This window comes from Pteronotus mesoamericanus, unplaced genomic scaffold (assembly GCF_021234165.1).
Source record: "Pteronotus mesoamericanus isolate MK-2021 breed Mesoamerican mustached bat unplaced genomic scaffold, CSHL_Meso_final contig_105, whole genome shotgun sequence".
NCBI classification, from domain to species: domain Eukaryota; kingdom Metazoa; phylum Chordata; class Mammalia; order Chiroptera; family Mormoopidae; genus Pteronotus; species Pteronotus mesoamericanus.
Genome location: NW_026555006.1, coordinates 5,919,001 through 5,932,995, shown reverse-complemented (window position 1 = coordinate 5,932,995; position 13,995 = coordinate 5,919,001). Strand labels below are relative to the sequence as shown.

The window sequence follows — 13,995 nt, the reverse complement described above, 5'->3', positions numbered from 1 at the left end:
CCCCCAAAAGTGGTGGCCATCCCATAATAAATGGAGACCATAGACACTGTCCTCACCAATATCACCATCACTCTTTGCACTGTCAAACCTGGCACCACTTGGCTGTCCTTACCGGACTCTGCTCTAGGTATAACTGACCACCCCTTCTTCTGGACGTGGTCCTCCCATTTGCTCCTGGGACCCTGCCACCCCTCTTCATTCTGTGCCCCTCTTCTGGACTGATTCCTCTTCTTCCACCAGCCCCAGGTCCCCAGGGGTCTGCATCCACTCCTCTCTGTGTCTTGGGCAGGAAATGATGTTCACATCCTTGTCTTTGGTCCCGAGCCTCAGACCTCTCTGTATCTAGTGTCCTCCCGGGCAGCTCCTCAGGAACCACCCACAGCATCAGGACTCACATAACTTAAACCGAACTCCCTCCCAACCTGTTCCCCAGCCCCAGGCTCCCCTCATCTGCCCATCATCCATTCTTCTAGACACTCTTACACACATACACATACACACACTTGAATCAGTTACCAGGGGTCCTGCTGGCGAATTGAAGTCTCTGTGCACAGGTGGTTCTTGGACTCATTGAAACTCCAGGGTAGCTGAAGTCCGGACAGTCTCTAACTTCCTTAACACACCAATGCCCCCAGGACACCCTCTGTGTGAGGTGGTAACTCAACCTCTCCCTGAAGACTTGCTGCCTCAGGAGTGACCTGCAATAACCCAGGCCAGCATGCCAGGCCTATCGGTTTCAATCTCAGGTAGATAGTCTATCAGCCACAGTCCGGGATGGAAGGAATAGTCAGTTCTTTAGGCAGATCTAATCTGTCCTTGTCACCACCCCTTGCCTGATCTTCTTGACTCCCTGGGGCAGGGCAGAAAGAGGAAAGGACAATCCATCTCCTCCTTTTACTAAGCAGGGAGCCAGGATCAGAGAAGACAAGACACTTGTAGCAAGTGTCCATCAAGTCGAGGTCTAGATCCATGGTTTCTCAACTCCCAGGCAGGGCAGGTATGTAGGGGGTGGGGGCTTGGGCCAACATCCTCTGCTGCCTCTTAATATGCTCAAAGGTCATATTAGGGGAGGCAGGATTTTCTGCTTGATCTGTTAAGAACCTGTGAGGGTGAGGGAAGAAGAAGAGGGTGGGGAAGGAGGAGGAGCTGCCTACTGGGATGTTCCATATGCTGAAGCTGCTCTGCCCTGGGAGAGAACTAGGTGCTGCTGGGAGCTCCTGCCTCCCATCCAATCCCAACTGCAGAGCTTTCGGGGACTCTGGGCTGTGAGGAATTGAGAAGTAGTCTGCAGAGAGAGTCATCATGGTCTGCAAGGGGAACTCGAGCAAGTGGGCCATCGCCAGTGTTGTCAGTGTGATCCTGGTGTTCGTCATCGGCTTGGTCCTGTGCTTCACGCTGCAGGAGTCCACCCAGCCAGGTAGGGGCCTCCCCACTATGCCATTCAGTTGGCTTTCATTATGGCTCACTCCTTGTGCCACTGAGGCAGATCTAATCTGTCCCCGTCACCAACCCTCCTGGTCCCCACCGACAGCTCTGACGGTCTCCTCTCTCATCCTGCATCCCCACTAAGACTCATCCCCGTCCACAGCTCTCATTACCAACCACACCAAGACCTCTCCCCTGCAGAAGGTGCCATGGGCCTACTTTACCTTTCTCCTTCACCATGCTTCAGCGGCCTGAAGACCACACCAGTTCTTGGTCTTCAGCCAGGAGCTCCCTTCTGTGCCCCCTAGATAGACATCTTTTCTTGGTGGTTATGTGGGCATCTCACACTCGGCACACTGAGCCAAATTCATCCCTTCCCTCTCACCCTCACTCATCCTTGTGCCCCATACGGTCACACCTTGAGCAGGGAGCAGCCTCCCCTCATCCTCTACCTCAGGCCTGCCTCCTCAGTCCCTGCACCTTGAGGCTTCTGCCTTCTGCCCTCCCTAGGCTACCTCGCTGTCTTCTCAGGTTTCTTCTGGGCTCCTCCTGGACCCCTGCAGTGCCCCCCCCCGCCTCCTCCCCCCCAACACACAGTCTTTCTCCCACCAGTGAGGTCTTTCTAAACATAGAACTCACCACCCTCAACACACACCCAATTCCTTGGTTGGCGGTCAAGGCCATTTACTACCTGATCGCAACTCTATTTTCAAATCTTGCCCTATTCCATGTCTCTACATTCCATCTAACCAAGCCAATGGCCGTTTCTTTAGGCAACCCCTAGTCCCTACAGTCAAGCCTTTGTTTATAATCTCCTTGCTGTCTGGAATAACCTACTCCCCTTTTCCGTCAGATTTATACCCATCCTTCCAGATCCCCCCCCCCCCCATAAATGTTCCCTTCTCTAGAAACTACTTGACTGCTCCAGGCTGGTTTGGAGCCTCCTTACACCCAGGAGCCCACATATCTCCCTCTCTCACAGCCCAGGGGACTCTGGGATCCCACTGTCTCTCTGCTAGAGAGCATGATGGACACGCCCTGGGAGCCCAGAGAGGGAGGGAGTGTGAATGATCAGGAGTCCTGGGCAGGGGCAAGAACTGACGCCAACAGCCCCCTTGACCTTCCTTCTAGGCTGTGAGCAGTATGCGGCTTGCCGCCCTGATGCAGACATGCTGGACTACTTGATGAGCCAGGGCAGGATCAGCCAACGGGACGGCCTGCTGGTCACCTGGTACCATGCTGCTAACAGCAAGAAGGACATGATGGCTGCCCTGAACAGTAAGTCCAGCTGTGGGGACTGGGGCTGGCCCTGCAGGAGTGGAAGAGATGGAGGTAGAGCAGAGGTGGGGATAAAACAACACTGCCTAAGGGGTCTCCAACTTCTCATTCTCTACATGACAAGCTCAGAGAGGTTAAGGCACTGGCTCAGGCTGTGCCGCTGATAAGCTCTGAGCCCAGGACTTGAACCAAAGTCTGATTCCAAAGTCATCATGTCCTGCCCTCACTCCCAGCTCCCATGACCTGTCAGGTAACAACGATTTCTGCTAAGGAGACATTTGCCTTCAAAGCTAAGAAAACCAGAAAATGGGAGTCTGAGGCCCAGCGCTACCAAACACGAGCTGTAAAAACCTGAGCAAATCGTGTAACTGCTCTGAGTCTCCAGTTCAGAATGATTATGGCCGCCAGTTGGAGATTGCTCGCTGTAGAGATGTGCACATTCCATACGGGTTCTCCTGGGTCTATGAGCAACTTGTTTTGTGGGTACCATGTGACAAAAGTAAAAAGGCTCAGAAAAATTGGGCGACTTACCCAAGGTCACACCAAAAGTGGCTAAGCTGACACTGGATGCAGAGCGGTTGGCCCCGTGCTCTTGGCCACTGATTCCTGGTCAGGGCACATGCCTGACTTGCAGGCCAGGTCCCCAGTTGCGGGAGTGTGAGAGTCAACTGCTTGGTGTTTCTCTTGCACACAAGTGTTTCTCTCCCTCTCTTTCTCCCTCCCTTCCCCTTTCTCTAAAAAATAAATAAAATCTTAAAACTAAAAAAAAAAAAAAAGGCAGGGCCCCCAAATCTGAGCATACCTCAGGAGACGCAGATTGCTGGCTCCACCCCCAGAGTTTCTGCTTCAGTGATTCTGTGGTGAGGCCTGAGAATTTCTGGTTTTGGTAAGGTCCCACATGATGTTGATTCTGCTGGCCCCAGGACTACACTTTCAGAACCACTGCTCGACCAAAATCCCTCATTTCAGATAAAGAAACTGGCGTCCGGAGTAGGAGACAGCCTTGTCCAAGGTCACACAGTAGGTCTGAAGCAGAGCAAGGCCTCAGCACCAGGCCTCTAGCTCTTATTCTTACACCGTCACCATACCAGAGGGCCTAGGAGTAAGTGCCTGGAAGATCTGATGGATGGATGGATGGATGGATGGATGGATGGATGGATGGATGGATGAATGAATGAATATGAAGGAAAGGCTACCACAGGCTGGGGGAAGCCAGTTGGCTATGCTTGAGGGATCTCCTTGGATTAGAAGGCTAATGGCCAGACCTTGGTAATAAGGAAGAGAGACCCCTCCCTCTGACGAGCAAGACTGGCCAGAGACCGAGGACTCTTATCTTGGAGATAAGGCCTGAGACAAAGCGGACTCATCACCCCTAGGCTCATCCCTTGTCAGCCCTGGGGCAGCAGAGAGACCCAGCCCTACCAAGCTGGGACCTTGACCAGAAGAAAGTCAAGGGCCCCACCCGGGCAGTGCCTACAGCTCAGAAGTATAAGAGGCACCCTGGGCATAGCTTCAGGGGTCCAGCGAGGACCTCAGGCCTGGTTTCTTCCTGGCAGCTCTGCCAGGTCCTTGGGTAGGCCCTTGGGAGGAGGGTGATGCCACATTTTGGGGCGGGGGGACCCTGATAGGGAACCAGTGGTAGGGCTGAACTTGTGAAGTCATCTGAGACATGACTGAACAGCCATGTGGAGAGGAGGCGCAGAGTGAGGCCTGGGGGACAGACAGCTGGGTTCAAATTTTACCGTGGCCCTTTACCAGCCAAGTCATTTGGAACAAGTGGCTTCACCTGTCTGCAGCTCAGTTTTTTCCTCTGTGAAATGGGGCTTGGTAGGGTGACTATCACTTATCATTTCAACCAGAGCACTTTTTTTTTTAACAATTTACTTGTTATTGTATTTCCCGCCCCCCCCCCCAGGGCACTTTTTGTAATAGAAGAGATCATGATTAATAATTATGCAGAGATAACAGAAATATACCAGATCATCCAGGGCAAACAAGGACATATGGTCACCCTAGTTAAGTGAGTTACTCCATGTAAGTAATAATTAACACTCAGTGAATGCCTAACTGAGGATATTTTATTATTTAATTCTAGTAAATGAGAATGAGACACAGAGAGGTCAAGTAACCTGTCCAAGGTCACACAGCTTGCAAGTGGGCTGCACTGGGACTGGAAGATAGCAGAATGTGTTCAAGGTATGCACACTCAGCCACAATGTTCTAACCCCTGGAAGTGCTGGTGTGTGGGAGAGGGTTAGGGGGGAATTGGTAACTTCCTGCCTATTCCCCCTTAGGAAGGAGCAGCACTTCCTCCTTCCTAATTGTGCTCCAGATGACCAGGACTCCTGCTGTGGCTGTAGGGACCTAATGCTTCCCTCATTTCCTGTTCCTTCTTCATACCCCACTCAAGCAAGTGGGGCCCCCAGATTCAGCATCTGAAGGACAAATAACAGCTTTAATGATAAGGGAGTGAATTTTTCCAGGAAGAAGCTGGACCCAGGCGGCAATCACAAGGAGGCAGGTTAGGTCCAGAATGCACTCTCCAGTTTTTAGTTTAAAGTGCTGAGTGTTTGCTGGGTCCCTGTCCTGGGCCAGTATCAGAAGGGAGGTTTAGAAGTAAGATGTGGCCCTGTGTTCAAGGGGCTCACGGTGGCTCATGGCAAGCAGTTACGGCAAATCAAGGAGGCAGTAACATCAGAGGGTCCCAGGACTCAGAGACCTGGCTCCATTCCTGGTCCCTCTTGATGCTCCCCACCTCTTCCAGACAAGAACTGGCCGGTTAGGTGGGGTAGGAGACTACTGAGCATCCATTTTCTTGAGTACCATTGTATCTGCCCAGCCGCCGGTTGGGCCTGGCTTCTCTGGGCCTCATTGGGGACCAACTCTTTGGACCTCTCTCTGTATTCCCAGGGAACCAAAAGTTATGATAAAAAAGGACTCTGTGTTTAAGCTATACAAAAAATGGCTATCCTCATAAAGCCCTTTTCTCCACATCTTCTCCAACACTACTTTTTGGTCTTAATTGTTTTTTTTTTTAATATTTTATTTATTTTTAGAGAGGGGAAGGATGGGAGACAGCAAAGGAGAGAAATATTGGTCAGCTGCCTCTTACAGACACCCAGCCAGGGACCCGGCCCACAACCCAGGCATGTGCCCTGACAAGAAATCAAACCAGTGACCTCTTGGTCTGTGGGACGATGCCCAACCCACTGAGCCACACAAGTCAGGGCTCTTATGTGTATTTTATTGTTTCAGGTCTTACATTTCAGTCTTTAATTCATTTTTAGTTAATTTTTATGTATGGTGTCAGATAGCAGTGTAGTGTCATCCTTTTCCAGGTGGCTGCTCAGTTTCCCCAATACCATTTGTTGAAGAGACTTTCCTTTCTTCAGTGTATATATATTCTTAGTTCTTCTGTCAAAAATTGGTTGCCCATATTTGTGTGATTTATTTCTGCGCTCAATTCTGTTCTATTGGTCTGTGTGTTTGTTTCTGTGCCAATCCTATACTATTTTAATTATTGTATCTTTGTAGTATAGTTTAAAGTCAGGGAGTGTGATACTTTCAACTTTGATCTTTTTTCTCAGGCTAGCTCTGGCTATTTGGGGTCTTTTGTGGTTTCACACAAATTTGAGGAATTTTTGTAAAAAACAGCATTGGGATTTTGGTAGGGATTGCATTAAACCTAATATTGCTTTTAGGTAAGATGGCCATTATACTATATTAATTCTTTTGATCTGTGAACATGAAATATCTTTCCATTTCTTTGTGTCTTCTATTTCTTTTCTTAATATTTTATTTATTTACTTTTAGAGAGAAGGGAAGGGAGGGAGAAAGAAAGGGAGAGAAACATTTATGTGTGAGAGGTACATCAATAGGTTGCCTCTCACACGCCCCCAACTGGGGACCAGGCCCACAACCCAGGCACGTGCCCTGACTGGGAATCAAACCAGCCACCTTTCAGTTTGCAGGCTGGCACTCAATCCACTGAGCCACACCAGCCAGGGCTTCAATTTCTTTCAACAATGTCTTTTTTTCAGTGTACAGGTCTTTCACTTCCTTTGTTAAGTTTATTCCTAGGTATTTTATCCTTCTGTTGCAATTATAAGTGGGGTTGTTTTCTTCATTACTCCTCTGACATTTCATTGTTAGTATATAGGAACACAACAGATTTTTGTATGTTGATTTTGTAACCTGCGACTTTACTATATTTATTGTTTCTAACAGTCTTCTGATAATGTCAAGGTTTTACACATGTCGAATGATGTCATTTGCAAATAGTGACAGTTTTACTTCTGCATTCCCAATTTGGATGCCTTTTCTTTTTCTTGCTTGATGGTTCTGGCTAGGACTTCCAGTACTATGTTCAATAATATTGGTGAGACGGGGCACCCTTGTCTTATTCCCAACCTTAAGAAGAAAAGCTTTCAGTGTTCCTCATTGAGTATGTTAGCCAAGGGTTTGCCATGTATGGCCTTTATTATTCAACAACCCTTCTTGACGCTCATATCAGGTGACGTCCACCTGACTGAGTTAACAGCAGGAATTTGAAAGACAAAAGTGACCATGCTCAGGGCAGTCAGGTGCAGGGAGATGGACCAGCTTATGCACTTCAGGTGGGAACATGACGCACAACACGTTTTCTGGATAGTAATTTGATCGTATGGGTTTAAAATGATCCTGTATTGCCCTGACTCAAGTTCCACAAGTAGGGATCAGAAGTTATCAGAAAATCAGGATAAAATATGCATCATTATGTCTCAGAAATAGGAAGGGGTAACTAAATCATGGTATTAACCCTCAGCTGGGGCTTTTGTAGCCTTTTTTTCTTTAATGAAGCATATAAAAGTTTTTGAAAATGTGTCATAATATTGAAAGAAAAAGATTAAAAATTATAAATGCAGTGTAGTTTCCACTGTGCACAAACTATACATTGACAAAAAAGGAAGAAATTGTACCAAATATGAACTATGATGAAAATGTGAAAGAACAGTTTCTTTCTTCCTGCTTTTCTGTATTGTCCAAGTGTTCTCTAATAAACATACAATTTTTTAAATGATGATAACAACTGTTTAAAAACAATGAAGAACTGACAGGGTTCTGTGTCTTGCACAGGCAACGTCATGGTCCTGGAGGCAGACATCACCGTAGAAGGGCTCAACACAGCCAATGAGACAGGGGTCCCCATCATGGCGCACCCCCCAACCATCTACAGCGACAACACCCTGCAGCAGTGGCTGGAGGCTGTGCTGACCACCTCCCAGCAGGGTGAGCACCTCTCTCAACCCCCTCCCCAGCTCCTCAGTGCTCTGCTCCTCGGGCAGGATGCGCAGGGACCACTCTGCGGGGAGGCAAGTCCAGTTCCTGTCATGAGTTGCTCATCGCCTTGGTTTCCCTGCCCCATGTTCCAGAAGCCCAGGCTCGGAATTCTCAGTGGGATTGGGGGTGTGAAAGGGCACCTCGTGGGTGGTATCTCCCAGACACAGGAGAGATGGAGGTTGTAGCTAACTCCTGCAGTGGTCCTTCCTCCCTGGGTTAGTGCTGCCTGTTTGAAAGCCCTTCTTCACATCCAGCCAGAATCTGGTCCCACTCTTTCTTCCTCCCCTTCCCAATCCCTTTCTCCCCACTTCCCCCCCCTCCCCCCTGCCATCCCACACACACACACCATACCTGCTCTTTCTGCCCCAGGAGGTCACATCTTCCAGTTCCTTCTTCCCTGAGCATAAGGGGCCAGTTCCCCAAGTCCTCAGCCTCCTCCCCACAGGTATCAAGCTAGACTTCAAGAGTCTCAAGGCCGTGGGCCCCTCCTTGGACCTCCTGCGGCAGCTGACATTGGATGGGAAAGTACGGAGGCCTGTGTGGATCAATGCCGACATCCTGAGGGGCCCTAACGTGCCCATCTCTGTCGAAGTCAATGCGACACAGTGAGTGTTTCCCTCTCTGCCCAAAGTGTGTCCAGCCCTCTTCCTTCGATATCTGCCATGGGAAGGACTCAGGGCACCATTTGCCTCCAGACATATAGTCTGACCTCTGAGCCTTTGCATAGACTGTTCCCTGTGCTTCATTTCAAATGCCTCTCCCCCATTTCCTGATGAACATTTGCCCAGTTACTGCCTCCTCCAAAAACTGCCCCAACATCCTAGGGTGATATCCACACTTCCTCCTAACACAGCCCTGATTTCATTGGGGGTTACCCTGTATCCCTAGGGACCAGGGCACAGCTTGGCCTACCAGAAAAATGTTGACTCCTTGCCCAGCCCCCATGAAATCCCAGCACTGCCACCAACAGCCCTCACATATACCAGGCGCATGCTGCTCTACAGTTTACAAAGAAGGGCAGCATAAAAGGAGAGAACATATCTGATGTGACTCTTACGTAGCATTGCTAGGTTAGCAGTCTTTTCTCCCCATTTTGCAGATAAGGAAGCTGACAACAATTGAGGCTTAATTTATTGAATGTTTATTATGTGCCCCAGGCACTATTTTTAGTACTTTAATTGTAGAATACCATTTAACTCTTAACAATGTGAATGAGGTAGGTAGTATTACAAAATGAAGATTTTATTAGTACAGGAACTATCTCATTGAAGTTAAACGACCTGCCTAAGTCTAGGAATTGGCAGAGCAAGATTCAAAGCCAGGCTTTGACGCTAAGCCTCACACTCTTTACCATCCGTCTCTCCATCCATCCATCTGTCCATCCAATCAGCCAATAATCCATCCATCAAATTTTTGTGATTCTCAAACTGAGGTGCATTTAGAAAACAGCAATTTGAAAAATATAGTCAGTGGCACAAGATAAATATGGGAGTATTCTGGTAGTATTGATTTTACTCAATAGTTTGGGGAGAAGGAGACAGGAACATTCTTTGCCTACTAAAATTTGTATCAGGGCAAAATATGAATGAAATTTTAAAGTAAAATCTGAAGCTTCAAAGACTCTCACAGCAGGCAGCCCAGACCCTTACCCCCCAGGCTCTGGATTTCATTGCGCCTGCCCCTGTGGGGATACTGAAGAGGCCCTGCCACCTCCCACCCCCAGGAATGCCTACTTTGAGTCTGGCACCTTAGACCATTTGGCCATCCTGACAAACTCCCAGGAATGCCAACTTTGAGAATCAGAGGTAGAATGAGCTGCCCAAGGTCAGAGTCAGGACCTGAACCCAGATCCCATTGATTCCAAAATTCATGCTCTATTCGTGGGACCTTAAACAAGCCACTTCTGCTTTTTAGGGCTCTGCTTCTGTCATTATAGACTCAATAGGCCAGGCACAGTGATGGGAACCCAGGAGAAGGAACCCAGCGAGGCTCTAAAAAACCGGTGTCTCTGATTCTCTGCAGGTTCCTGGCCTTGGTCCAGGAAAAGTATCCTGAGGCCACCCTGTCTCCAGGCTGGACCACGCTCTATGTGCCCCTGTTCCCGAACAGCACATACACCCAAGCCATGGTGAAGAAGATGCAGGGGCTGGTGGGAGCGCTGCCACAGAGGGTCACCTTCCCTGTGCGGGCCGTCATGGTGCGGGCCGCCTGGCCCCACTTCAGCTGGCTGCTGGGCCAGTCTAACAGGTGGAAGCTCCCAGCACCCTGGCACAGCCCCTGCTCCTGCCAAACCCACCCTTAGGCACTGATCCTACATGCTCATGGCCGGCAGGGTCTTAAAGATTCTATGCTAACCCCCTCAGGTGTTTACATCCTGTATGAGGTCCCTTTCTGCTTATATACTTCTGGTGATAGGCTGGTGACAGGCTGTTAATGATGACCTGAGGCAGCCCGTCCATTGGTGGACAACTAAGTCTCTGCTTGTTTAAGTTTACGCTGAGACACAATTCGTCTCCCTACAGCTTCCTCCCATGGGAACGAGCTAGGGGGCCACACAGATTGTACCTGCAGCCTCTGCCCCAGGGTCGTCCCTCACCCTGCAGTCTGCTCCCAGCTGCCCGGCCCCGCCTGCAGCAGCTCCCCACAGGAGCCCCAGGCCTTCCCCATTCCTCCACACCTGGCCTCTCCCACCATCCCCTGTGCCCACCCCATTCTGTCCTTGACCCTTTCCTAAAACAGGAAATGGGCATCCTCTCCCTCCTTCTGCGCTTCTGCTTTCAGTTATCATTCCTGAAGCCCCTGTGGCTTCTTCTGCTCCCGGGAAGGGGGTAGTGCTCTGGAAGAAAGGGCTGGTGGGAAGTCAGCTGCTCCGCCCTTGCCCAGCTAGGGTCCAGTTCTGAGTACAGGGACAGAGGACCTAGCTGGGCCCAGACAGACGCCGAGCCTGCTCTCTGTGCCCCAGGTACAGCCTGACGCTGTGGCAGGGCCCCGCGGACCCAGTGTCAGTGGACGATCTCCTCTACTTCCGGGACAACTGTGCCACCGACCAAGTCTACTATGACCTCTTCGAGCCTGTTCTGTCGAAGTTCAAGCAGCTTGCCAGTAGGGAGTGGTCTGGGAGGGTGGGGAGGGATGGTGGGCTGGATTCTGCACAGGGCAGCACCTGGTGGACAGTGGAGCAGAGCTGGAGGGGCGGGACATCGGAGGGGGACACCCTGGGTGGAACAGGGAGATTTATACCAAGTCATTCAGCTTGGACCTGGCTCAGCTCAGGTTGGAACCCAGAAAATTTCAAACCCCATATACCATTCCTTACAGCGTAGTTTCTCTGCAGGTTACTCTAGTGTTTCAGTGAGCAACCCCCCTCCTCTACTGCTAATCAATGATCCAGGTGCTACCTGTTCTCTTGTTCAAACTGCTCATTCCCTTGACTCCAAATGTAGGAGAGCCTGCAATTAAGCCATTATCAAAGGGGACCCACCAGATTCAACATTCCTTCCCTGGGATCCATTTTGGTGAGGGGAAAAAATAACAGCTTTGGGGACAAACCCAGCTCCGTGTGCTTCCAATCCCAGCAACTCTGCAATTGGTTGTAGGATCTTGGGCAAGTCACTTCCTGGAACCTACAAAAGGGGAAATCACTTGGCAGGTTGTTGTGAGGATCAGAAAGCATGTATAGCTATAGCACACAGAAGGCACTCTGTAAATGGTGGCCACTTTATCTTGACAATTTGGGACCCCACAGTGAATGCCACACGGAAGATAACCTACTACACAGGGGGCAGCCTGATCCCTCTTCTGCAGCGCCCTGGTGCTGACGGTCTGAAGGTGGAATGGCAGGTTCCTGACATCCAGAGCAGCGGAACCACAGCAACAGTTCAACTCCCAGGTGAGGTCTGCCTGCAGCCCTGTGCTCCTAGCTAAACTGCAGGGACCTGACTTTGCTCTGGGCAGGGACTCTGTTACCATGACAACACACCAGCGAGGAGGTGGGGGAGGACAGCATTGCCAAGGGTATGGAGTTCCTGGCTTTCAGACCAGCACCCTTGAGCCCTTAGCCACGTTGTGCTGTGAGCACCCATGGCTGAACCACTACCAAGGGCCAAGAGCTGAGCTCCTCATGTCATTCCTATGAGCCCTGGGCCTATTTCTAAAGCAGCTCTTCCACCTGGAGCCCAGACCCAGTCCCCAAATTCCAGACAGGAGGCGCCAGCTCCTCCTTCTTGGCTGCCCATGACTCCCCTGCTGCCCCTTTTACAAGAGGCTCTGACAGCCCATGGTAACCGAACCCCAGTCACTGCTGCCTCCACTGCCTCTTCCAGACAAAGAAGGCATGATCCTGCTGACCGTTGGCCTCCAGGAGCCTTCAGCTGGGGACGCTGTGCCCATCGTCCAAGCCCCGGGTGGCTCTGTCCTGACGCTGGAGTCGTGCCTGCAGCAGCTTGCCACACATCCTGGACGCTGGGGAGTCCATTTGCACATCGCAGAGCCCGCAGCCCTTCGGCCATCCCTGGCCATGCTGGCCCACCTCTCCGACCTTGGTGTGTTTTGTCGGCCTGTGTGGGTCGGGACCAAAGTCTCTTATGGGAGTTTTGCAGTGCCTGGCCACGTGGCCGGCAAGGAGCTGCTTACAGCTGTGTCTGAGGTTTTCCCCCATGTGACAGTGGCACCGGGCTGGCCCGAGGAGGTACTAGACAGTGGCTACAGGGAAGAGCTGGTCACAGATATGCTGGAGCTGTTCCAGGGCCTCTGGCAACCTGTGTCCTTCCAGCTGCAGGCTGGGCCACTGGGCCAGAGTGCGGCTGGAGTCGTGGCCAGGTTGCTGGCAGCCTCTCCCCGGGCCACCGTCACCGTGGAGTACAGCCCTGTGGAGGCCGGCTATAAACCTATGAGGACAGTGCTGCTGGCAGCCAGGGCCGTGGACAGGACCCGGGTGTACTACAGGCTGCCCCAGAGTTACCGCGAAGACTTGCTGGCGCGTGTTGGCAGAAACTGACCATCCACAGTGCTGCACAGGAGGACCCCTGGGTCAGGCTTCCCATGGGAAGAAATAAATGCCTCTGCCTTCCTTGAGGCACTGCACGCGTGTCCTTGGCAGGATGGAGTGGGAGTGAGGCAGCTGCTGAGGGTGCTAGAGGGTCTGGAGGCTGGGGGCCAGATCATTTCGGTTGTCCAGAAGGAACTTCTCACAGGCCTTGAAGGTGTTGTAGAACTCAGAGGACAGGCCGGCCACGTTGGTGGTCACGTAGGTAAGAAAGCTTGAGGTGGCCTGGTTGTAGTAGGATACCTACAGGACAGGAAGCCACACTCAGCGGGGCTTGGCTAGGGAGGGGTGGGAGCCAAGTGGGTCGTGGGGAGTCGGCCCTGCTTGCCTGCTGAGGGCAGCAGCCTGGGGTCTTAGAAGGCTACATGACTGGCAGGTGTGACCTCCCCAGGCAGGTTTCCCCTGACCCTAGATTCCTTGTCACCACACATTGCACTGTGATGGGGAGAGGGGATCTCCCTTGCCAGCTGGGACACCTTAGAAGACAGGGATTGGGTTTCCAGAGCCCAACACAGAATCCTGTTTAAATGAAGGCCTATTAAGGCCTTGAAGACAAGTTACAACTAATCCCAGGGATTGTCCTGAGGAGTTCACGTGCTAAGTGTATTACTTGATAAGTCTCAGGGCCCTAACCACAGCTATGAGCCAAGGAGGGAAGCTGTGGATACCTACCTTTGCTCATTTTCATCCCCCTCCCCTACATTTTCAACACCGACTGCTCTGCTGAGTTTGATTGGCCCTGAGAACCACATAAAGCCTTCCTAGACAAGGAAGGGTATGTGAGTCAGTAAGATGAATGTTAGGTCCAAACCTAGGCCTTCTGCCCTCAGCGTCCAGAGCTTTTCCCAAGACCCTGCAGTGGCCTCAAACTTCTCTGCACAGATTAAATCTTAACAAAGCCTAAATTTCTGGTCCCTGACATTCTTAGG

At 51.0% G+C, this 13,995-nt stretch overlaps 2 protein-coding genes across 2 annotated transcripts in view; one reads left to right on the top strand and one right to left on the bottom strand.

Moving 5' to 3' along the window:
* Positions 1-1,302: 1,302 nt before the first annotated feature.
* FAM151A (family with sequence similarity 151 member A) lies at positions 1,303-13,018 on the top strand. Its single transcript, XM_054573610.1, has 8 exons — positions 1,303-1,417; positions 2,557-2,703; positions 7,819-7,971; positions 8,468-8,627; positions 10,045-10,269; positions 10,985-11,124; positions 11,768-11,911; positions 12,345-13,018. Exons 1-8 carry the CDS (start codon positions 1,303-1,305, stop codon positions 13,016-13,018), a joined length of 1,758 nt encoding a protein of 585 aa, XP_054429585.1.
* Positions 9,202-13,995, bottom strand: part of ACOT11 (acyl-CoA thioesterase 11) — a 45,902-nt gene continuing 41,108 nt past the window's right edge. The window contains exon 16 of the mRNA XM_054573623.1: positions 9,202-13,309. Within this exon, the coding sequence (XP_054429598.1) occupies positions 13,154-13,309 (156 nt within the window). The 3' untranslated portion in view covers positions 9,202-13,153. The remainder of the gene's footprint in view (positions 13,310-13,995) is intronic.